The following is a 26,082-nucleotide window of genomic DNA, read 5'->3' on the forward strand; positions in this document are numbered from 1 at the left end:
TCTTAGCATTCTACTGTCACAGCTGTTGAACGTCTTGGCATTCTACTGTCACAGATGTTGAATGTCTTGGCATTCTACCATCATGACTGTTGAATGTCTTAGCATTCTACTGTCACAGCTGTTGAACGTCTTGGCATTCTACTGTCACAGATGTTGAATGTCTTGGCATTCTACCATCATGATTGTTGAATGTCTTAGCATTCTACTGTCATAGCCATTGAATGTCTTAGCATTCTACTGTCACAGCTGTTGAACATCTTGGCATTCTTCTGTCACAGATGTTGAATGTCTTGGCATTCTACCATCATGACTGTTGAATGTCTTAGCATTCTACTGTCATAGCCGTTGAATGTCTTAGCATTCTACTGTCATAGCCATTGAATGTCTTAGCATTCTACTGTCACAGCTGTTGAACGTCTTGGCATTCTACTGTCACAGATGTTGAATGTCTTGGCATTCTACCATCATGACTGTTGAATGTCTTAGCATTCTACTGTCACAGCTGTTGAACGTCTTGGCATTCTACTGTCACAGATGTTGAATGTCTTGGCATTCTACCATCATGACTGTTGAATGTCTTAGCATTCTACTGTCACAGCTGTTGAACGTCTTGGCATTCTACTGTCACAGATGTTGAATGTCTTGGCATTCTACCATCATGACTGTTGAATGTCTTAGCATTCTACTGTCATAGCCATTGAATGTCTTAGCATTCTACTGTCACAGCTGTTGAACGTCTTGGCATTCTTCTGTCACAGATGTTGAATGTCTTGGCATTCTACCATCATGACTGTTGAATGTCTTAGCATTCTACTGTCATAGCCGTTGAATGTCTTAGCATTCTACTGTCATAGCCATTGAATGTCTTAGCATTCTACTGTCACAGCTGTTGAACGTCTTGGCATTCTACTGTCACAGATGTTGAATGTCTTGGCATTCTACCATCATGACTGTTGAATGTCTTAGCATTCTACTGTCACAGCTGTTGAACGTCTTGGCATTCTACTGTCACAGATGTTGAATGTCTTGGCATTCTACCATCATGACTGTTGAATGTCTTAGCATTCTACTGTCATAGCCATTGAATGTCTTAGCATTCTACTGTCATAGCCATTGAATGTCTTAGCATTCTACTGTCATAGCCATTGATGGAGTCCAGTGATGATATTAGTTCTTGGCAAAGCCTGATAGAATCTTTCAGACCTGTACCATCAACATCCAAACATACAGATTTCCATCCAACAAGACTGTAGGAGAATCCCTTTCCATGAGTAACAAACCCTTATTCTTGGTTCACCCCAATGCACCTGAGGTATGTTTGAACTTACAGGCCAGGCTGTTACTATTAGGCCCACACAGCATGAACACATTTTAACAAATGCTTCAGGTGTATGGCTTAAGTAAAATGTCTCCTCCAAACATGAAGACAGCTGGGGGGTCAGCTTGAAGTAACAGACCTTCAAAGATACAACTGCCTACATCTAACAGATGCACTATCGATACAACCATTCAGTATATTCCATGTGGAAGTACATCAAAGATTGATCAGTGGAGGCCAAAGTGGTTTACCTGTCACAGCAGAGTAGACATTCCTGACATGTAACCTGCCATACAGTATCACTGTTAGCCCCACTGCCTTTGCTGGAGCCGACTAACACTACCAGTGGTATAAGGATATGGCAGTCAGGGTCGATTCAAGGAAATATAAAAACAGCTGTACCATTGCAGCCTAGCCTGTCTCGCAGTACCCCCAAACATTAGTTTCCTTCCCCCTACCCTTTCTGCATTGTTAAAACCCTATTTGAAGCAAGTCTGGATTTCCTCAAGTTCTGAATTTCCCATCTCACTGGTTCTCAATTTCAGTTTCTTTGGTCTAAATTATACACCATGGATATTCAAAGACTATTGGTTAGTCTAGATGCATGCTTAGGATATGACCGGACTGCACCGAACAAACACAGATTGCACCTGTTGGTCAGTAGAAAACTACATATAATACTTGAGATTTGGTGTTGACGTAAAATATCCCCAAAACAAAATTATTCTGCATCTGATAGATCATTTCATCTTACTTCATAAAATTTTGTTTATGATTCAATCTGTGTAAGACTACACCTGGTACATAAAATTGGTATTCAGTGATAACATTTCAGATGGTGCCAGTGTTAATGAATGGTGTTTCACAGTAACAGGACATTGGGTCCTGTAAGCTTCAGATGTGTGTCTGACCCAATGAAAATTCACAGGACCCACAGAATAAAATTAAACACACATTTCAGATTTAACATTTCTCATTATTGGCATTGAAATTATTAACATTATATAATGACAAACATTATAAACATAAATTTATAAACAGTGAACAAGTGTGGCATGCCACATATAACAACTTCAGACAAAGTTATTGTGATATATTCAGTCAGACACTGGGGCCAGCAGATTGGGAACTTCTGTCTGACCATTGGCAAATCTGCTGGATTTGTCAGACGGTCAGACACTATTCATGAATACTGTAGTGCAACATTGCTTCAGCTTGCTAAAAGGCCTCTGTTGGTTATCTGTGATGCAATGGCATGCCGCAGGCAAGGAGAAAGATACCTTTCTCCTCTGTCTCACGTAATTTGACAGCTCAGTGTCTTCCAACACAAAATAACTAAAGCAAATGGAAGAATGTTGATAGTTTCCACAAATCCCTTCCCTGGTTGTTGTATATTCCAGACCACCAGATCATGGGTGTGGAGTAAACAGTTGCTGTATTGTTGGACATGTTAATAAATGTCGACATTATTCCGACCAACCTCATATATCATGTCTCATATTTCATAAAAAGGCTGTCTGTACCAAAGACTTCTATGCCTTCTGGTCCACATAGGACATTTTGAATCTGTTAGGCTCAATGTCGCTTCCATTTCTAGCCCAGATATACAAGCAGTCTAACAATGCCCAAGGCTGACTAATCAAGTGATTGATGTCATCAGCATCTATCTCACAATTGTGAGTCTCCCTTCTGAGGTTGCCTTTCAAAATGGACATGGGTTCATGAAGATCAGAATTTTACATGATCTTCTCTGGTTTTTAAACTGTTGAGGCAGCAAGCATCACCTATCGGAGGGGAGTACAAAGACCATGGTCTAGCAATTGTCCAACTTCCATTTTTGTGGAAGCCATGAAGCATCTCACATTGTGTGCTGGCAAGTTGGTGCGTGACTCTGAGGGAGTGGGACTCCACCCTACGGAAGTACTTGGATCTACTTTACTGAGATAGTGTAATCCAAACTATAACATATGTTGCAAATGTGACCTGGTTTTCCCAAAAGTCACCCGATAAAAGATGCATGGGTTGGTGAAGACAAATTCTAACCAGGGTTATCGTGGGTTCATCGTCAGATAAAGCAACTCACTCTAATACACCCTAGCTCACAATGTATCCACCCAATCTGAAGACTCATCTTCACAAACATGTCATTGAAAAGAAAACCATCAGTTGTTCATTCTATAACAGTGTATGAATTACTTAGTTTTGGACGTGGCTAAAGCAGCAGAAGCGTAAATTGTCAATCTGAAGAGAAGCACATTGTTGTATAGAAAACCATTAGCTGTTCACTCTGTAACAGAGGATGTGTACTTGCTCAGTTTTGGACAAGTGGCTAAAGCGGCAGACGGGCAAACTGTCTGCTGATTTTTGTTGTGACAGGTTAGTGTGTGGCATGCTGACCTTACAAACATAAACCCTAACAAATCAAAGCCACATTTATGAAAACAAGAGACCAATTCCTACAGGTGTATTTCCAGAGTCTGGAATGTAGTCTATACTCCAATGTACGTCAGACTGCCCAGTAATGTGGTCACTGAAAAAACTCTGATTACCGGCGTCTGCGGTCAACATACACAAGCCTCCATCTGTAAGTACACCCAAAAAACATAGTATCTGTTTAAGTGGTACAGTTGAAACTTTGCCAGACCTTTTATCCTAAATATTCTATCCATAAATCCTTGTCTCAAAAGAAATAATCACTTGTCTCTTGAAATAAATAACCTCAAGCTTTGAATTTATTGGATTCATTAGAAGAAATTCTGGATCCAAGGATATCTATTCCTATCTAAATGGGTATGCCGATATACAGTGAAGAAACATCAGATTTGGCCATCAGTACGATGAGAGGTGAAATGGAGTTCAAGATTACTGCACTCATAAATGAACAAGTGTGCGTGCAGCTGCAAGCAGGCACATGAGCCCTATCCCAAGCCTCTCAGGAGAATCTGAATTCAAGGTTTTTACACATTCATCAACCAGTTTAAATCCTTGCAAGAATCCTAATTCCAGGCTTTATGCAGCACATGATGAACCATTTCGAAAGCCTAAGGAAGAACCACAACTGACACCTTCAGTCTTGTTTACACTAGTCAACAGACGATACAAAACACCTGCTGATCTTTCAACTTACTCCACATACTTAAACATGATATCTATACAAATATCAATATTCTAGGTGATCCTTAACATGTGTTGATGAGTATTCGTCATCAGTTTCGAATTATAGTCACAAGGGTGGAGCAAATGTCTAGGCAAAATTGTGTCCTGTGAAGTAAATTCAGCTGATTATAGTCAATACAGTGAGATTCAAATCCATTAAAATTGATGCTCAGAGCATCATGCTCTCTAAAAGCTCACGTTGCAATGAACATGGCATTGTCGCAGCAACAAAAATCTCAATTTCAAACATCATCACCACAGGCTGTTATCTTAGCATACTGTGATTCAACCTCCCTCACTTCAAGCAGTCCTACTTCAACTTAAATCCCAACCTTCTTCTCTGATCTATGAGTACATCAGAAATTATTGGGCGCAATTACACTAAAACCTGGGATCTGAAAGCTCCACCACAGGAGCACATAGACCTTTAGCAATAAGCCAGAGGAAGCCACAGCTCTCCTGATAGTCAGCTAATTACACTGACTGGTGCATAGGTGGACTGTCTGTCATACTGGTATGTCAAATACTCCACTGACTGGTGGGTAGGTGGACTGTCTGTCATACCGCCACATCAAATACTCCACTGACTGGTGGGTAGGTGGACTGTCTGTCATACAGCCACATTAAATACTCCACTGACTGGTGGGTAGCTGGACTGTCTGTCATACTGCTGTTAAACACTCCAGGTTTGTGAAATAGTCACTTCACTACAATGTTGCAAATGGAATGAATGCAAGTGTACCACCTGAAAGAAACAGGCTCCCCTTGGAGTGGAAGCTCAATAGTTCCATCACCTGACCATGTCATTCATTGATAGAGTGAGTCTAGTTTTACACCACTTTCTGCAATATTCCAAAGAAGCCACAATTTGACCATTTGTATTGAAAAAATTGTCACTGCATATTTTTTAGTGTCAATGGCACAAGTGCGTTTGCCTGGCTGAAACTCTGTTGATGCAACATTCCAGCAATATCTGGAAACATCAGAGTGCACAGATCGTACTCATGTGGGGAATTGAACACAGGCCTTTGGCATGAAGGGCAAACACTACAACTACTTGGCTTCTGCACCAACTCAAGGACAGCCTGGTGCTCCTTAACATCAACTGTGGGAATTGAATCATGAAGATCCCTTAACCTTATTAAATTTTGACAAAGATCCTTCGACTCTGTGATTTCTACTGGTGAGGTTTTCTAATATAAAGCTGGTATGAGAAGCACAGAGGATCCCGTGCACATGCCTACTACCACAACTGATGGGAAAGTGTGCATGTAACTGCAGGCAGACCAGACAGCCGGATGTTTCTCTTCCTCATCGTCACACAAGTTATCCTGAGAGAAGTAACCAGGAACTACTTCAGCCGAAGCTGTGACAGTCAACAATGTTTCATGTCAACTTGGCAGCTATTAATGACAATAAGAAACACACTACAACTGTGTCACACTACCAGTGTATTAATCACCAAAATCCTGAATATTTAACAGCTGCTCTTGCAGAACAAATATATTCCATGAATTATCAGAATAGGCCAAAACTTCACCAAGAAACATCTTATTGATCATCCTATTCAACATTAACTTAAATTAATAGAATGCCGACATATGTAATGTATTCTTATGAACTAAGAATGAATAATTTTGCTACTAACCAATATCAAATGACATCTCTCCATAACACGTTTTACTAGATTCAAAACAGTATTTCCTGATGAAAACAGATAGTCAGGCAGTTAAATGATCAGAAGCACAGGTTTGCTGGCCTTGGTGTTTGTGTAATTATAATCAATAGATTGAACCATTTCAAGATATCAAAATACAAAACAAACAAAATTGAGGACAAATTACCTTGTGACCATGCGAAAAGTTTCACAACATCATCAGTCTTAAAACTGACAAAACACTAGGAAGTTATCTGCGAAAGAATTCAAATTGTACCTGGAGCTCTACAAGGGCATCCATGCCACATCCTTCGGTAATCAGAAAGTGGTCAGGGTCATTCTAGGTATTCCTACAAACGAGCCCGTTAATTACATTGTAGGTAATGTCTCTGTCTAAAGAATGAATAAACTCACATTTTCTTTGACTCTTACAACCATTACATATGAAAGAGTTATGGCTAGTCTTAAGCGGAACTCCAAAGTCATTCTTTATGACTAATACCGAGCAAATTAAAGCTGCCAAAAAGTCTGCTTCCCTCTCGCCCACCAACAAAACCATAAACAGGTTGTGCAGCTCTGACGTCAAAGCACTGCAGTGACGTCAGTGAGGAAGGATTTTCAGTTAGTTGTATATAAAATGTGTAACAAGCTCGTCAATTTGCTGATTTCTCAATGTCAATGGCAACAAAGACATGCTGAATCGTTTGGTTGCCGTCAAATATTCCCATGTGTTGGGTGATGGTGTCACCATGCACAGTTTTCCATGGGACCCCTCAGTTCATGCTAAATACGTTGTTTGTGAGTGCAAAGCAAGTGTTTTGGAAGCCTTTACTTATTAAATCAGGTGGTTCGACACCTATCTTCCTTCCAAGATAGAGTATGCTGTTTAGATTTGTTTACATTTAGTTAAAAAAATCAATACTACTTTGACTAGTTCGGATTTTGTAATTCAGTGAAAACTTTCCTAAATAGCATTTATTCTCAGACAGACGGATGTTCACGACAGGGCTCTGCCTTTTTTAATATGTGGCATCACAGTCTAAACTCAGTTTGAGAATCAATTAGATTATAGTTTGTTTTCATCAAGAAAAAATGATCAAAGTACTTCCTACTAGTTAGATAATCTTTTGATTCATGACCAAAAAGATTTTGCATGACACCACTTTTAACACAATGATAAATAACCATTATGACAGTAAGCGATTTTGACGGAATCGTCTATGAATACAAGTTGTATCTCGGAAATTAAGCAAAGCAGGTGACAAAACTAAATGGAAGCAGCTTGTGAAAACATAAAACTTCCATCTTCCAAAACAATTGTCATGACTTCAGGTTTAGACAAACCTATCAACAAGATAATCTACCCCTCAGAAATGTACATGAAATTTCATTCAAACAGTTGTGCATTGTTGTCAAAAAAGTCGATTCAAGGCAATTAAAGGTCAAAATGAGCAGTTTTAATGACGGCGTTATGTTTATAATGATGTGACTAACTGATATGTATTTGTACTCCCTTAGAGTATATGTGATCTTTAACAAGATCTAGAGAAGGGGCCTCTGGAATTGTTCGGACTCATCAATTATACAAGTGACTACTAGCATTATTCATCTGCCTGTTGAATTCACAGGTTGTTTCAAATAAATGCGGGATATCATCACTTCCAGAGTTCTATGTAGGATTACTGAAAATGGGCTGTACATTCATGTCAGTTCTATTTCATTCTGAAAGCGTGGGCACCAATATTTGACCCCCCTCAACTTCAAAATGTGTATGTTCATCAATTACAGCAACAGAATATGTGGTCATTTATGTGGTAAAACAAATAACAACAAGTCTTGAACAAAACAGGATTAAATCAACACAGAGTTTTAACAATGTTAGCAAAATTCATGCAAGAAGGACATGTGAAAGTATTAAATATGGCCGACATTCTTCCCAGAATGCTAATCAGTCTAAGTAAACTTAGTCTCAGCATATTTCGTTCCACTCCACCACTGAGTATAACAAAACCTAGAAGAAGGTCACGCCAGGTAACCTTTGAGCGACCATGGACCATCCAATCAAACGCGAGACGGTTAAATAGATTTAACCAATCAGACAATGGCTACTATTTAGGGATCGGAAGGACTTTCAAAATATTCAGGTCACTGACACAGAACTCTCCACAAACAAAAATCTGCTTATAACACAGTAAATTGACCTGCAGTATATACGCTTTGGGGTTTCTGTTGACATGGTTACCATTAGCTAGTATTTCCACAAGATAACATCCTTAAATATTGCCCAAAACACTATTTACTGTTTACTCACCATTGTCATGGTTGTGCGTATGCCGTGTGCATCACCGGGAAGCAAGCATGCGCTAAATAGCATTCAGAATCATTCGGGTACGAACCTTTTCGAGATAAAAAGTTCAAATGGTATGTATGAATGTGCACTTTCGTGATTTGGTAAGCTGTGTTCTGTTTGGTCAATCTCAAAGGTTACCTGACACGACCTCCCATAAGGTTTTGTTAGACTCAGTAGTGGAGTGTAACGAAAAGTACTGAGGATAAGTTTACTTAGACTGGCAACACCATCAGAACCAAAAAGATTACAAATTTAGTGTCCACATTCAGCCAACAAAACAGTGAAGACACATGACTTAGTTTATTTTACCTTGTCTACGTTCGTCCTGGTCTTTGCTGAGGTTTCCACATAAACCACCTTCCATTCCTGGGCCCGTTTTGTGGCTTCATCATTACTAACTTGTCGCTTCTCCTCTAAGTCACACTTGTTCCCAACCAACAGGAATGGAATGTTTTCGTCATTTTTCACTCGTAAAATTTGTTCTCTGAAAGAAATGAAAGAGAATTGAACATGTATAGGCATGTACCTACTGTGAGATAAATGAGTGACAACGTTCCCATGCTTCCCACTGCATTAATCTTAAATCTTCATCTGATGTCAAGGGATTACAGTTTTGGAAATATCCCTCCCATATTACCTGTCAGGAAAAAGTTGATCAGCAATATCTAAATTAATTATGTTAAGAGATTCAAAGTAATTTGCTCCATGAAGCCAAAGGTCATCTTCAAAACCCTCACAAAAATTAATCCTGTTTGGTTTCTACAAGAACATGATGGTCCAGTTAAGTAATGAAATTCAGTATTGTATTGTAAAGAAAGATTTGATCATAAATAATTTATTATTACACAACTTGTATAATCTGAAGTTGCATGGTTGCTAAAATGAATAAACATTATTTGTCTGAATCAATTCTGTAAAGATATTTTGTGCAATTATGTATTTTCTGGAGCTGGGGTAACCTTGACTTGCTACACCATTCTAGACTTGAGTAATACTCCAGTCCCCTGGGGCCTCAGAGACTGAGTAGCTTGTGGGCACTGTTAATGTTGTGCTATTTATAGTGAACCAGGAAATGCCAGAGAATCAGAGAGTCAAGCTGGTAGATAAACAGCTTCATTTGGTGTTTAAAGACCTGCTATTGTATACATATGTTTATACCGATATAGCATGTTATGTAACATACTGCCTGTATGGCGAACTGAAGTTGTGAATCGGTTAATTTATTGTGGTTTTCAGGATACAATGTTGGACTGCTGTACAAGTTACAGTATGGCAGGGTGACTGGTAAGTTCACACAGCAATACACTGACCTCAAAACAAGATGGTGTCAGAACTGAGAAATTTCATTCTATAAACAGATCAATGAAAAGTAACACAAAAGTGATGAGCGAGTCTATTTCATGCTGATTTTAGCAGTAGTGTAGCCATATTGCGGTGGGGACACCAGAAATGGGCTTAACACATTGTACCCATGTGAAGAATCGAACCAGGCCTCTAGCATGATGAGTGAACACTAAAACCACTACTCTACTGCAGCACTCAAAATACTACAAGGCAGATTATAAATAAAAAAAGGTAAATACATGAAAAATCTCCCAAAAACAAAAGGAAAGAAAAAAAAAGAAAAAAAAAGAAAGGAAACATGATCAGTCTTTTTGCTGATGACAATGTGTACGTGTGGAAGGGTTCCTTTTAATGTCCTTTTCAACAATATACCAGTTATTTCACTGCTTGTTAGCTTAATGAAGCAAGACAGTCCAGAGAGAAGCAGGTTTCAGACATCTAACACTTCAGTATAAGTCACTGACAGAGACTGCCTGAACCATGTATTTGATCCACGCAATGGACAGAACACTGCACACCTCATGCAACTGATCTGGGACTTCTCTTGGTTTGTTTGCTGTTTAAAGCTGCCCTCAGCAACATACCAGCTCTATGAAGGCACTCTGTAAACGATTAAGTCCTGACCAGACAATCAAGTGATCAACATCATGACCATCAATCTTCGCAGGTGGGATACGATGACATGTGTCAACCAAGTCACCAACTGATCTCATTTGTCACCTCTTACCTACTAGCAGGTTTTGCTGAAGACCAGTTCTAATCTGGGTCTTCAGGAGTCACTGAGATAACTGTTGCACGATGGATAGATGTATATTAAACTACTTATTAAAAAAAACAATAAATGCCCCAAAACAATCACATCTTTTGACAGCTTGCATTCACTTACATCCAATATTTACCTGTCTGAAGCACTTTGAGTTCGACCCGTCTACTATTACAATTTACACTAACATGAAAGCATTCCACTTCTTTCATTTCTTTGATAAGAATATAATAACATCCCTTACTGTGTATCTCTCATTGATGTCCCAACAAATATTCTCTGTCAGATCAACAGCCCTATTATACTGACAACTTATTTCAACTGGCAGATTAGTTGTCAGCTGTTACCTTTGGTAGTAAAAATCAATAATTCAGATCTTATATCTGAAGCACTCTTGTATTTGAAGCACACACTACAATGTCGGGATGAGGATATTTATTACAGACAGCCAGGGATGAAGTGTTCTACATGATTTATTTCTACATATATATTGGAATGTTCTGTTTCGTGAAAGTGACCCTACACAGAATGAGATTCATGGAATCACATTATCTATGGATAATTCCCACCCCTGAATGTGGAAATATGTAAGACATCTGATGCACACATCTAAAGTAAGATCTCTATGACGAATTGACATAATCTGAGTCAGCAATATGCTAATGCAACCAAATTGATTAGAAGAAAACATAACGCAAGCTGGCAAAGCCGTGTAGATTCAAGAACGAGCAGGCGGCAAGTGTAGTTCAGCTGAGTTGATGAATAACTGGCTATTTTGATTCCCCCCAAAAAACAATTGTTCTACAGGACATAACTTATCAAACAACAGGTCTGAAAACAATGAAGCTAATAAAGGTCAAATCTACACTATGCCTCCTGTTTCTAGAAATGACTCAGCCTTAAACTTGTGGCCACAGCCTTGACCTGAAGAAAACGATCAAATACATATGAGGAAATAATGTGTGTTGGACAGTCAGATATCAGACTTATTTCATTAACCAGATTATGGGTCTGTAACAACTCCAGCAGGTGAAGAGAGTTAGTGAAAGACTGATGCTGTTATGGTAACAAACACTTCTGTACCGTACTACCTGCAATATAAGCTGAAAACTTGTATGGTCCAGAAGTTGGTCATTGTAACAGTATCACAGGAGAATACAGGAAAAAGATCGACATATCTCTATAATGAAACACAGGTCTTTGATATGGCAAGCAATGCCTTTAACCACCAAGCAAATATAACAGTGAATTTAAGTAGAATGTATTATATTAGCAAAGAACTTATTACTTCTATAGTGATGCTATCTAGAGATAAGAAAAAAACGCTTTCATCAATGAACAGCGCCTCCAATAGGACAACCAGCAGAGAACAGTAGAACATACTTTATCAATAAACACAAGGAAACCAGCTGACAACAGAACAACGTCTTATCAATAAACAGTGGCCCTCACAAGGAAACGAGCTGACTACAAAACAACATCTTATCAATAAACAGTGGCCCTCACAAGGAAACCAGCTGACAACAGAACAACATCTTATCAATAAACAGTGGCCCTCACAAGGAAACCAGCTGACAACAGAACAACATCTTATCAATAAACAGTGACCCCAGAACAACATCTTATCAATAAACAGTGGCCCTCACAAGGAAACCAGCTGACAACAGAACAACATCTTATCAATAAACAGTGACCCCAGAACAACATCTTATCAATAAACAGTGGCCCTCACAAGGAAACCAGCTGACAACAGAACAACATCTTATCAATAAACAGTGGCCCTCACTCACAAGGAAACCAGCTGACAACAGAACAACATCTTATCAATAAACAGTGGCCCTCACTCACAAGGAAACCAGCTGACAACAGAACAACATCTTATCAATAATCAGTGGCCCTCACAAGGAAACCAGCTGACAACAGCACAACATCTTATCAATAAACTTTGCTTCTAAGGCTAACAGAGTAGGTGAGCATGGTTTTACACCGCTTTTAGCAATAATCCAGCAAAAACATAGCAGTGTACACCAGCCATTGACTTCAAACCTTGTATCCCTGTAGGGAATTAAACTTGGACCTTCCTTGTGGGAAACAATCAGTGGGCTACCCTACAACCCACTTTTAACAAGAGATCCAGCTCACAACAGAAGGACATGCCCTCATCAATGAACAGCTCCTCTAACTTTAGAACCAGCTATGAAAGAACACCTTTTTACCATCAATGATTGATTTAAAGCACACAGCAGAGATCTGTATTCTACCAGCTCACCTAGCAACTGAAACAATTCATCCCCACTGACAGGCAATTAATCTCTGGTGACCCCAGAGGAGATTCAACAATCAACAGGTGGGAGGGTGCGGCATCAAGGTGTGATGCAAGCGAAAGGGGTTGTCTCACCTGTGGCTTAGAGCACTCTCACAGAGATAGCCAGACACACTGGTACCTAATTATACAGTTTCCTGTGTAAGTCTCAAGTACGGAACCTTGGCCACGTCAAGTCATGAACCATTCAGGCAACAGTCAGTGAGGCTCTGTTCCAACTTTCAACTAAGAACTCAACAGAAAAGAGGACCAACCCACAGGAGAAACCTGTGACTTCCCACAGAAAATTTGAGTGTAACTACAAGTCATCATTCTTCTAACAGTAATACATAAATTAAAAATATACCAGTAACTGCTCAAAACTTTCCAAATGATATTCTGAATGTAATCTCTCTTCAGAGCAGTCTTATAACAACATCATAAGCAACTGGCTCTATCAAATAGTGATGACACCAGTGTTGGTGAAAAGGTCTGCTATACCTGACCCATCAATGGCACCACAATGAACAGCTTGCCTAGATTTCTTCCCTGTTTCACAATCAGTTCATCTTCCCCTCTGAACTGTGTGTTGCCTTTCACTCTTACGCCTCTAATTCCCGTCTTGACATTCACCTTCCCCTCTCACCCCTTGCCTTCCTCTCTCACCCTTCACTAGACTATTAAACATCAGACACCTTAACTTCCTACCAAAAGCCTTGATCAACATAGCCATGCCAAATAACACCAAAATATACTACATGCCTACAACTAATCTCATTGGGACCAGGCATGAGTAGTATGTAGGCCTAACTCAGTGCATGCTGCACACCTCACGCACAAACTGAATTACCAGATAGTGACTAGATAACACAACCAACATCCCTCAGCCCTATCTCTATCCAAGCTAACCAAGTTTACAAGCCAACAAGTAAACTCAGCCATACTCAACACATAGACAGTTTACCAAATACATCTCAGTATACAAACTATTTATGAGTAAAAGATCAACAACCTAAATCCTGAGTGTCCCAGAGACAAACAATGACACTAACAACTGGAATATTAAAAAGGGAGAGAGGCTGGAGTTCCCAGTATTTAGACATAGTTTATGGCTATGTTATCAACAGAGGGACTTGTTTATCGGGCAGTGAGGTAGGGAAGGGACTCTGTAGCTAGAATTACTTGTCTGTATACAACATCCCTCTTCCTCCTTCAAACCGACCCCAGCCCTCACCTTCACTCTCATCCAGCTAAACAAACAGCTTCACTCCATTGAGGCACTATCAAATTTTGGTACAAGGCCACTGAGGTCGCTTTCCATCGTGAAATCAAATGCGGAATTATTGTTGTTTCAGCAGGCAATGCTTCAGTAACCTATGCTTCCACAAAACAGGAACATATTGAACTCAAGTTGTGTATTCTAGGCAATGTTGTATTCTGTAAGTGGTCCTCAGGTTGGTTGTGTTCCTGCAGGGCTTGTAGATACTGCCAAAATATGTTTGGTATATGTATGTGTCAAACCTTTCGATGATCCTAGAGAAAAACAGTGAGGCCATTGTCAGTATTTTTGCCACGATTCTCATCCCCGTGAAAAATCTGTAGGTACACATGCTTGTTATAAGGATCCACAAAAATGTGGACTGGAAGGTCAGGCTTAGTCAGTCAGTCATTCCACTATGTTACTTCCCCGTCCGTCCATGACTATTAGTCATGCCATATCTCTTAATGAAACAAGTCTTTTTCCAGTTTCTGAATGTCCAGTTTCACTGAGGTTCATTCTCACTTGAACATCGAGGTTTGCTTTTATTAACATCATCAGGTACTAAGCATTAGTCTTGACCAGACTCTGTGATCTGTCTGACTAGTTAGTAACATCAGTTACATACATGCTCATGATTTCAGTCACCAGTTCACAAGGCCCTGGTTTAATTGACAAGTCACTGTGACACAGCTGGAATACTGCTGACTCAGCATTAAACAGACCTAACCACCACCTTCAAACCAAACATACCTCTGACAACAAGCATGGATCATGGAAAACAATCAAAACCTGGACCTTCACTGGCCCATGACTTCTAACATGCATTTTTGCATAGCATGACATTATCGGCTTCGTGCTGACCCTAATTTGAAGCTAGACAGAGACTGTGACAATCCCAGTCACTCTGGCAATACTGCCTCCCACCAGTGGAGGTACTTGAGTGTCGGCAGGGCTTTCCTGTGGACGCCCCCACACACAACAATTGTGCTTCACTATACATGCACTGCAACATACATATCTACTGACACAGTAACAAATTGTTGGTTTGTTGCTTAATGTCACACTCAGCGATAGTCCAGCTGTATGTTAGCAGCGTGTAAATAATGAAGTCTGGACCAGCTAAGCTGATAACTGACAAAATGAAAACCTATCCAGTGTTTGCCCTAGGCATAAAAGTTAGCAGTCATCATGATTCCCTGGACCAGCTAATCAGATGATTGACAAAATGAACACATATTTAGTGTTTGCCCTAGGCATAAAAATTTAGAAGTCATCATGATTCCCTGGACCAGCTAATCAGATGATTGACAAAATGAACACCTATTCAGTGTTTCCCCTAGGCATAACAATCTAAAAGTTATCATGACTCCCTGGTGTCAAGAGACATGGTGCCTACATGTTTCTGGGAGTTATCTTCAGATTGGAACTTTCATAAAGACATAAACTGTGATTGTTCAGCTGACAACAAAGTATGGCAGGTCAGGTATTTAATCAGCACTGAGTAGTTAACTAGCATACATTAAACTGAGCAGTATAAAACAAAAGCAAACCAGATAACATGATTATCTGAACTAAGGGGGCCAGTAGCATTGCGTCAACAATTACGCAAACTTCTAAATTCACTGCGTATTTGAGATAATTTGTGCATCAAATACGTAGGTTTTCTGCATCATGGAAAATACTACCTATCTTCTTGGACACCATGACATGTGCAAACAAAGCTAGCAAGCATGACCACCAGATTCTCCTACTGACATTGTGAACACCACACTCAGTGATATTCCATCTAGATGGCAGTGTTCTTGCATATAATGTATGGGTTGCTGAAGTCCAATTCTAACAAGGATGTAGTGTTCGAATTGATATGGTTTCCTTATGACGCCCACACATACATTCAGCTTTGCAACACAGATATCTATCAACACAGTGGCAATGACCTTATTTGTAAGAAAGATTCAGGAACATAATGCTATAATGAGTGAATTTAGGTTTATGCCACACTCAGCAATATTCCAGCTATATGGTGGTGACCTGTAAATAATCAAGTCTAGACCAGACAATCCAGTGATCAATAGCATGAGCATCCACCTTTGCAATTGGGAATCGATGACGTGTGTCAACCAAGTCAGAAAGCCTGACCATCCAGTCCCAGTTGCCTCTTACACATAATGCTACAAGGCAGCTGTACAGTTCACTAGAAGTCATACTTACTCATTAATATGAGTCAATATTTTTTCATATCATTCATCAGTAGACGTGATTGTTAATCACTACACTTAGACACCTATGAAACCTAAGTGACTTGAAATACATTTGTATGTCAGATCTGGAAGTGCTTGTTGAAGTTGACCAAAAGGCTTTTAAGGTTTCTTTACACAGTCAGCATAAAAGACATGCTGCTATCAAAGATATTTTTAAGTGTCATTTTCAGTTTCAGATCATGCACCTGGCTAACGTCCTTATCTCATACAAAAACAATATGAAAGGATTGTGGTCACTTCACAAATACATTCAAACAATGCTGACATGATACCTACAGCCTCCTGGAAGGTCAGTATGACATCTGACAAAACATACTCCTACCTGAAACATACTTGATTATTATTCATAAAATATCTGGTAAAGAGGGAATATTTCTAACCATGGTCGATTCAGGAATTAGTTTAAAACAAATATTATAAACAGCAACAAGATCAGATTTAGTTACACAGTAGTTGCTTCACAGATGTGTTGGCATATGATTTACTTACAGTAAATTAATGCTTAGCGTCTGTATATACAGAATTGGAATGATGGAAACTTGTTATTCCATTTAAATTGCAAAGAGAGTGGTATGACATCATTTATAGCAACATAATTATATAACTTTGATAGTAACAAACAATCCCATTAAAATTACAAACAAGCTACACTGAGATGTCAGGTAAGATTTGCTTCATTTAGGGTTAAGCCTTGCAGGAACGATGGAGGGGTACATAATGCAGTTCAGGGACTGTAAGACAGAACAGTGACTTGGTCTGTTTTAAATTCATCAAGCTATCGATGGATTGAAATTGTTAAGTATTCGACAGCAATGAACTGAAATTATTGAGTCTGATAGCAAATTAATTTATGCTAGACATGAAGAAATTATTGATGCATAAATAGTTGCGTACGTGTGACTATCAACAGTGTGGTAATTGACTTCTGTTGACAAATGCACAGCGCAAAATACAGGATCTTTTGGCTCAGACTTGCAGCTTCATGGAGTTTGTGTTCATGTTAAGTTTTTTGTCAGCAGTTAAGAGACTGAAACTGCTTCAACTGTTTTATTTCATATTGACTAGATATGACTTCAAATAAGATAATTCAAGGAGAGAAAAAGACGATTGCAATAGTATTGCAATAGTATTGCAATCGTACTGCAACAGCATGTTGCAACAGACTATCACTATGGCAATAGTTGTTTCACCCTCAACAGTCACCCCTATGACTGACATTCCAGATGGAGAGGGAAATAATGTGTTTAAAGGACTGGAAGACAGACTAGTAACATCCTAAGCTGAGGTGAGTTAGTATCCCAGGTTTTGACACTTGTTGCCTGTGTAGGATAGGGATCCTGACTACAATATTTCCATCCGACCTTGTACTAGGCCATGAGTGAAGCTGCCACTGAGAGGCGTCAGGTGTGTGGAATGGGGTCAGTGTCTTACACCATCTCTCATCACAATGGCTTCTGCTGCTGTACCGAGTAACACTGTCTCTTGCTAGACACACCTCACTCCATATGTCCAAACAAGATAACTTAGTCCAACCTTGACTTGCAAAACTTGGAGACACATAATAGTACAAAATGTAAACTGATATATACAAACTTGCACCCTTGCATATTGAAATTTTCCCATTTAAAGTATACAGATTTCAGCAGGAATACACAAAAAGAAGTGACCCTGATGATGACAGCCGGTGATTGTGTGACTGCTACTTAACATATAGTTCTACATCAAGCTGAAGATGAATGCTGTTTTTGTCAAAAATGTAAAGTGGTTATTATCCAAGGTTGTCAAAGTTTCATGTCATTAAATTAAACCCTATGAGGCTTCAATCTGGTAGATGGCCATAATAACACACTGACAACACAAAATGTAAAATTCAACCTTTGCAGTTTCAAATACTCAAAGGCAACAGTCCTCGATTTACTGCTTTGTTACTTGCACTGGTGCAGCCCAACATTAAAACATGCAACTTCTTCATGAGTCTACCTTGCAGAAAGTGCAAGTCAAGTTTTGAGGAATAAATCAACAATATTAAATAAATTTAAATTTTATCAGCATAAATATGTGAGCTCATTCTTTAACTTAACTTTGAATAGCTCTCACAGAAACACAGAAACACAGACATGACATCATGACAGTTCATGTAAACAACTATCAGCTGTGTCTCTGTGTTGCTATGGTTTCATGTGTACTACCTCACAGATATATGTGCACCGAAACTTCTGATGTTTTAACACACTATGTTGACACAGGAACTTTGCTGGTGTAGCTACGTTGTTAGCTTAGGTTGCACCTGGTGCAAGTAGGTTAACATGTCTCAAATCAAGCTCTGGGTAAAAACAAAATCTGCATCAAGAAGAGGAGAATTTACATCAGCATGTAGACCTTTATGTATAGTACTGGACCAATATTGCCACAATATTGTTTTTTATAAACAGTTCTAGTTATTTCAAACTAGAATCAATCAAGAGTAGGTGTAGGTTTACGTCTCATTTAGCAATATTCCGGCAATTTCACAAGGAGGACACCAGAAATGGGTTTCACACATTGTTACTGTGTGGGGAATCGAACAGAGGTGTTCAACATGACAAGCGAATGCTTTAACCAGTTGGCTATCCCACAGCCTCCATTGAATCATGAAGCATAGTTGACAAATTCCTTAAAAGCTTCCTCAAAATGGATGTGAAACTGCTGATACAGTGCCATTTCCTCATCCCAAAAAACTTCAATGTCTCAATACACAACCAACACTTAATTCCTCGCCCACGGATAGAAATACAAGATATACAACGCTAGAGCTTGATATTTCAACTATTTGTATGAGGGTGGGTTGGAATTTAACATATCAAGATGAAAACATTCATCTCAGAATGTCGATATGAAAAAAAAACAATGAGAAATACTGTCCGCATTAACATCACAGACAATCTCAAGAATGTACACAGGAACATTATCGATATAGCTCTGGTATATTAGCCCACACACACATAAAAAGAACGTAATAACATAATAAATATGCCTATCAGGTTGGCTTATACATCAGTCAGAGAAAACTGTGTATTCAGGTCAGTTAAGAAGGAATCACGTGATGTACATTTACTGGTTAATGCAGGCAATTTATTGATTCGGACACATGAGCAATTATTTAAGTTTATAGATTACATTGTTCAGATGAGACACAACATAACATTTGATTTTAGGAGAGAACAACAAAATCATTAAGACTGTCAAATATATTAACATGTGTGACCCAAAGTTCATCATCATTATCATCATCATCATCATCATCAGACAATTTCCTCATCACAATCAACTTCACCTGTATCATGGCAAGACAATTTTGTTATGACAACCATCATCAGCTTTATCAGGTTTTATAAGAGACAATCAACACTACCCTCTGTACCCAAATGAAAGACTCATCACTCATGTTATGTTCGGAATCTATATCCTCATCCAAGCTGAAACAATGACTCAAACTCACTGACTAAATCTGCCATCAAACAGCTAACATGTTTATCTCCACACTAACCTGCCCTGCACTGACCATCTGTATGTACCATTACACACCTAATGTGTTCCCATCACTCACCTGAAGACATCTCATGAATGCACCTAACATACAAGTGAGAAGTAAGCTGCAAGTGAAGCATTCAGAGTACTTGCCCTTTCTGCACTTACAACAACAATGGCATGCTACCAGCACCTGTGCACAGCATCTGCATCCCAACCATGCTACTTTCACCTGCACAGCTACGTCTGTGTTGTGACACCATCAGTTTCAGAGCTACCCTCGCTATGCTACCCCATCAGAACCACTACACCCCCATTACACAACTTTCACATGTAGAGCTACATCCATGGTATGCAACCTTTACATGTAGAGCTACTACAGTAGAGCCTATTACACTACCTTCACCTTTACTGCTACATCTGTTATGATACCATCAGTTTCAGAGGTACACTCACTATGCTACACTCATCTGAACCACTACACCCCTATTACACAACTTTCATTTGTAGAGCAACATCCCTGACATGCCGTCACATGCAGAGCTACACCCATCAGTAGAGCCTATTACACTACCTTCACCTTTACTGCTACATCTGTTATGTTACCATCAATTTCAGAGGTACACTCGCTATGCTACACTCATCTGAAGAGATACACCCCTATTACACTACTTTCACCTGTAGAGCTACATCCTTTGCATGCTATCCTGAAAACATGGTAGCGCTACACTTGTGAGTAGAGCTACACCCCTACTACACTACCTTCACCTACAGAGCTATGCTACCCTTAAAAGACTGTAGAGGTACACTCATGAGTAGAGCTACACCTTTATTACACTACCTTCACCTATAGAGCTATATCCCTGGCATGCTACCCTTAAAAGACTCTTGAGTAAAGTGTGCAATGTCACCTTATCAACCAAGGGACCAGCCTGACCTGTCAATACCTCTATAGTTACAAGCAGCCTGGAGACCAATTCTAACCTGTTAGCTCACCATTTGAACTGGCAATAAATACATGTTGCAGAAGCATTGGTGACAGACACCTCGATCACATCCTGGAGCCTAATGAGAGGGTTACCTTTACACATTCATCCTGTGACTTAATGGCCAAAGGTTAAACTACCAGGTTTTGCTAACTGACTTCACAATTTCTCTTTATGCATCAGCTAACAGAGTTGTTTCAATCACTAACAGTACACAGACCAGTTACACATGCTGATATTAATCCCTGCATACAAGACAACGCCTATGAAATCCAAATTAGATCTGCAAAAAATAATCATGTCTAGTGACGTTTAACGGCAAATTTGATATTATTACTGACAAAGTCATCTTCACTTGTTAGTTCAGTCACATGAGAGATATGCCGTTGTTTTCTTACCATTTGAAAATTTGACAAAAGTGTAACACATACATAAGCTGATCCCTTTACACAGTCTGCTTTTTTTTGGTCCTGAACATTGTCTTATCTATGGTAATATTCGGAATGCTTTACATGTGAGGCAAGCTGGAAATGATACAGACTGAAGATGTTTTCAGCTCACAAAGATAACCACTGCTCAGCAGAGTTGGCTATCATTATAAATGTACGTGCTTCGGGCAAAGTGTCCTTGATTAATGAACCTGGACAGGGAAATACTTTCTCATTCTGGTCACTAAGAAGCAGTCTGTTCAGCTGTCCTACCAATCGTTGAGGAAGGAAGGAGGACTTGGCCTACCCCAGAATCACTGGTCTGGCACGTCAGTTAGTGAGTTGGGTATTTCGACACTTTTAGCAATGTTCGTAATCATGGCAGGAGAACACCAGAAATGGGCTTCATGTACCCATGTGGAGAAAAGAACCTGGCTTTTCAGCATGATGAACAAATGCCTTAACAACTAGGCTACCCCACAACACCTGATAACAATTATCACATGTACTAAAGGAGACAAACGCAACTTAATGGAGTCATGAGAATTTTGAGTGTTGATTGTCAGTAAACATTTCAGTAAAATATTCTATCATAAAATCTTTTAATATTTAGCACCAGGGTTATCACAAAAGTGTCTTTGGCATTATCCTACATCAATACACATTCCAGTACATACAATATATGTATCAATAATTGGATTATTTTGTTGAGACTCTACCTTGCTCACACAACTGTACCCAAACACCTTTAACATAACAATCTCACAATCACCGGATTTCAAATAGTCACAAGTCACACATGGAAAAAATGCTGTGTCTATTCTCAAGTTCTGACTCATGCAGCAGTCATCAGCACATATTATCATTATGACACAGCCCTCAATACTCACATTAAGCCATTCGCTAGTCTGTCAGCTAGCCCAAGACTACTAAATTGTGCTCAGGTCGAAAAAAGAAGTTTCGCTTACTAAAAACATTAGTTAGCAACAATTCTGAACCAGTCAAGCTTTAATGTCAATACAAACTGAACAAAACCAACACAAAGTATTATTATTGACTATGTTTGTCTTGTTTAAGCATTAATACAATATCAGGGACTACTAAGAGGAAGGAATCACTCCATTAATTTGGACATGTCTTATAAAAAAAAAACACATTATTTTCATTTTTTCACAACACTCACATGATCACAAGTGATAACCTTCAAATGGTGCTTTTACTGACTGAAAATGAATTTTATTTAAAATGAGTGTGAGAAACACCTCATAAATAACTTTTATTCATTCAAGGCCTTGCACATCAGAGACTGCCTTAGGCTATGACAAGGATATCTATTGCGTGAAGTTCCGCAGTATTTCCCTACTGGGTAAATGTAGAAGTACACAAGCATGACTACAAGACAGAAATAGCCCTGGGTTACACAGCCTACTGCCCACTAGTGAGTAAATGACAGCTTGAAATGCTATCTCATTCTTTTCAGACTTCTCACTGAACCTATCTACCATGTGTATATGAGGAACAGTTTAACAAATACTCTTACAAATTTACTGACATAAAAGTTCAAAATTCAGTTTAAAAAGTTTCTGTGACCAATATTCTTTTATGCTATGCGATCATGAACTCTTGTTATTCCATGGAGAGATTTTTTGGACATATTGTTTCAACTTTATACCTTTCAAGGTTCACACAAAACCGTAAACACTTACTTTCCTTTTTTCACTTCAATTTGATGTCTATACTTGCATGTTGCACAATGTCATCAGTGAGTTGGTATGGTTTAGCAACAGCAGAGTAGGACACCATTGGGCTTCACACATTCTACCCATGTGGAGAGTCGACCTGGTCCTCAGCATGTCGAGTGGATGCTTTAACCACTAATCTTAAACTGTACCTTCACACTTCATATTTTTTTTAATTTGGGGGTATTCCTTTACAGAGAAGTCATTTGATTTAGTAGTCATTGTTTCCTTTAGATCTGTGATTTATGATTGATGTCTGCTAAAATATTATGGCTCTTAGGTAATCACAAACATGCTCTCTAGAAAATGCATAAATCATCAGGGATAGAAAATATGATTACCAATCAGATCAAACATAGATCGGCAGAAGTATACACTTATCGATATGTAAGCTGTGCCGCGGGTAATACTTCTTATTGACAAATTGGCTGAACCAAGTTTATGCTTAACAAAATGGAGCTACAGTGTTGTTTTGGTTGATTATGGCATCTGACAAAAAGAGGGAAAGTAACTGTTCTTGTATTTCATGTTCACCAATTAATCAATGTCACCAGTTATCATGAAAGATGGTGATTTCTTTCAGACTGCTTTCTAATGCATCTCTGACATATACTGATAATTGATCAATATGATATTATCGATGATTACTGACAGCCAGTCCTACATGTCTTGAAATATACCTTTAACACATTCAAACTGGGGGCATACCATATAGGCTTTTGAGAATGAATGTTGTTTGGTATATTCCACATGTGGTCAATGTTGCAGAGGAATTGGTCACACCAGGCACAGCAGCAAAAATTGGTCAAGTATGGAAACGAGATCCAACACATGTATCCCAAACCCTTGGATAATATAACATGGACAGGACAAAAAGTCCTGCATATTTTCTAAAAAAGTGATTTTCACCGATACTGGTGTGACTAGACATATGCGTGAGGCTAATGGCTTCCTGGTGGTGAGTCAAACCAAATATACACAAAGTGATCTTGGATCATTCATCTTTCTAATGTTTCTTTTCACAAAGGAAATTGGTGTATGTTATTTCAACATATATCAGAGACTATTTTTGCAATTCACGCAGAAAAATTGGGACGTTAGCTGTGCTAGAACATATTGAAATTCGGATACTTCTATTGTGATACACTCCAATAAATTGGAACCTTAAGTGTTTGACAAAGAGTGACACTGCTCTTACAAGCTGATCTGATTTTCTACACACTAAGGGCTCAAGGATTATTGTTATAGTTCAGATAACAGCAATCTCAAAATTAGGCTTGGATAGTTACGGGGTCTATTTTCAATTTCATACAACGTATGGAGTGTAAAGTATACTCTCTTAACAATAAATCATGAAGGGAAACATCATTTGTGTATGAAAGTGTATGTAGATTGTAACTCACCCCATTCAGACAACCACACAACTTCAAACAGTTTTTCAAACAATACATCTCAGAAAAAGTATTGTAATGTGTATCATCTGAAAAAAGTGAGTGAGTACCATTTAACACCGTACTCAGCAATATTCCAGCCATATGGTGGCAGTCTGTAAACAATCACGTTTGGCCCAGCCAATCCACTGATCAACACCACGAGCATCGATCTGCACAAATGGAAACCGATGAAATATGTCAACCAAGACAGCAAGCCTTACCACGTGATCCCACTAGTCACTTCTTACGACAAGCATAGTCACCTTTAGTGGCAAGCATGGTTTGCTGAAGATATGATAGGATACAGGATATTTATATAGTGCACATATCCCGGCACTAATGCATGCTCAAGATGCTGGTATGTTTCCCTCGATCACTGGATGTCAATCTCAACAGCACATCGTATTTCAATCTCAACTCCCTGGGGAGTATACAACTCTTGCTGCCACTACGCACACCAAGTTTATTGTGTCTCTCTCATCATAACCTGGTACCCAATTCACAGCTGGGTGGATTGAGACATGTAGTCACAGTACTTTGTCCAAGTTTACTGCACGTTGCTGTACCAGCAACTAGGTGTATGCAAGTGTTCATGTGCCACCATCTGGTCATATACCAACGGATTCGTGGATTCTTTTAAGTGCACAGGGTTGTGACAACACTGAAAAAGTCTCCACACAAAGCTGACTTCAAGGTTTTTACACCTGGTCACAGGTGGGCTCGATCACGAAACCTCAACCTCGCTGGATCACTAGCCTGGCGCCTTAGCCAGCTCGCCCACCATGCCCCATCATGCCCCCTGAAGACCATTTCTCATAATCTGAAACGAGTATTGCTGTATGCCAATAATATGGTGCAGCAATACAGAGTGAGTAAATATGGTTTTACCACAACATTCTCAGAAATTTCAATTAAATAACTCTTTTCAAGGTACAGGTCAACAGGAACACTACCATCCCATCCCATCCCATCCCACTGGGTACCCATTTAGTGAAGTGTGACTTTCCAATGGAGAGACAACTTATGCCATGCCCTTGAAATGCTGAAGCTGGCAAACGCAATCACCAATCCAACAACTATCAGCAATCGTTTCTCCAAATCTGACTGTGTGTCACTATTACTTTGTACACTGAGGGTCAGATCTTACAAAAGAAAGTATGACACATTTCAACCAAGTTCATAGATTGATAGAAAATGAACACTAAAAATAAGGGATATTAACCATCAACAACAGTGCAAACGTGAGGCAACACTGCACAGCATCTTAGATACAGGGCAACACATTCCAAGCCATTAACATGTGACACTGAGACGAAGCAAAATGTGTATTTCAAACACTCTTACCTAAATTCTGCCGTGGCTTGAAAAGATTCTTGCTCCGTGATAGAAAAGACACAGAGAAAACCTTCCCCACTACGAAAGTAATTATCCCGAATTGCTGCATAGTCTTCCTGTCCAGCAGTGTCCAGGATGTCGATCTGAACCTCCTCTCCATCCAGAACTACCTTCTTCCGATATGAGTCAGCTTTTGTTGGTTCGTAATCCTCTACAAACTGAAGAAAAGAAAGCAAGATTGG

At 39.2% G+C, this 26,082-nt stretch overlaps 1 protein-coding gene across 1 annotated transcript in view; it reads right to left on the bottom strand.

The window, feature by feature from the left end:
- Window positions 1-26,082, bottom strand: part of LOC137255273 (ras-related protein Ral-A-like) — a 52,946-nt gene that overhangs the window by 20,218 nt on the left and 6,646 nt on the right. Inside the window, exons 3-4 of the mRNA XM_067792725.1 lie at window positions 25,850-26,058; window positions 8,791-8,965 (exon numbers count right to left, since the gene is read on the bottom strand). Of these exons, the coding sequence (XP_067648826.1) occupies window positions 8,791-8,965; window positions 25,850-26,058 (384 nt within the window). The remainder of the gene's footprint in view (window positions 1-8,790; window positions 8,966-25,849; window positions 26,059-26,082) is intronic.

Source organism: Haliotis asinina, chromosome 11 (assembly GCF_037392515.1).
Source record: "Haliotis asinina isolate JCU_RB_2024 chromosome 11, JCU_Hal_asi_v2, whole genome shotgun sequence".
Classification (NCBI taxonomy): Eukaryota; Metazoa; Mollusca; class Gastropoda; order Lepetellida; family Haliotidae; genus Haliotis; species Haliotis asinina.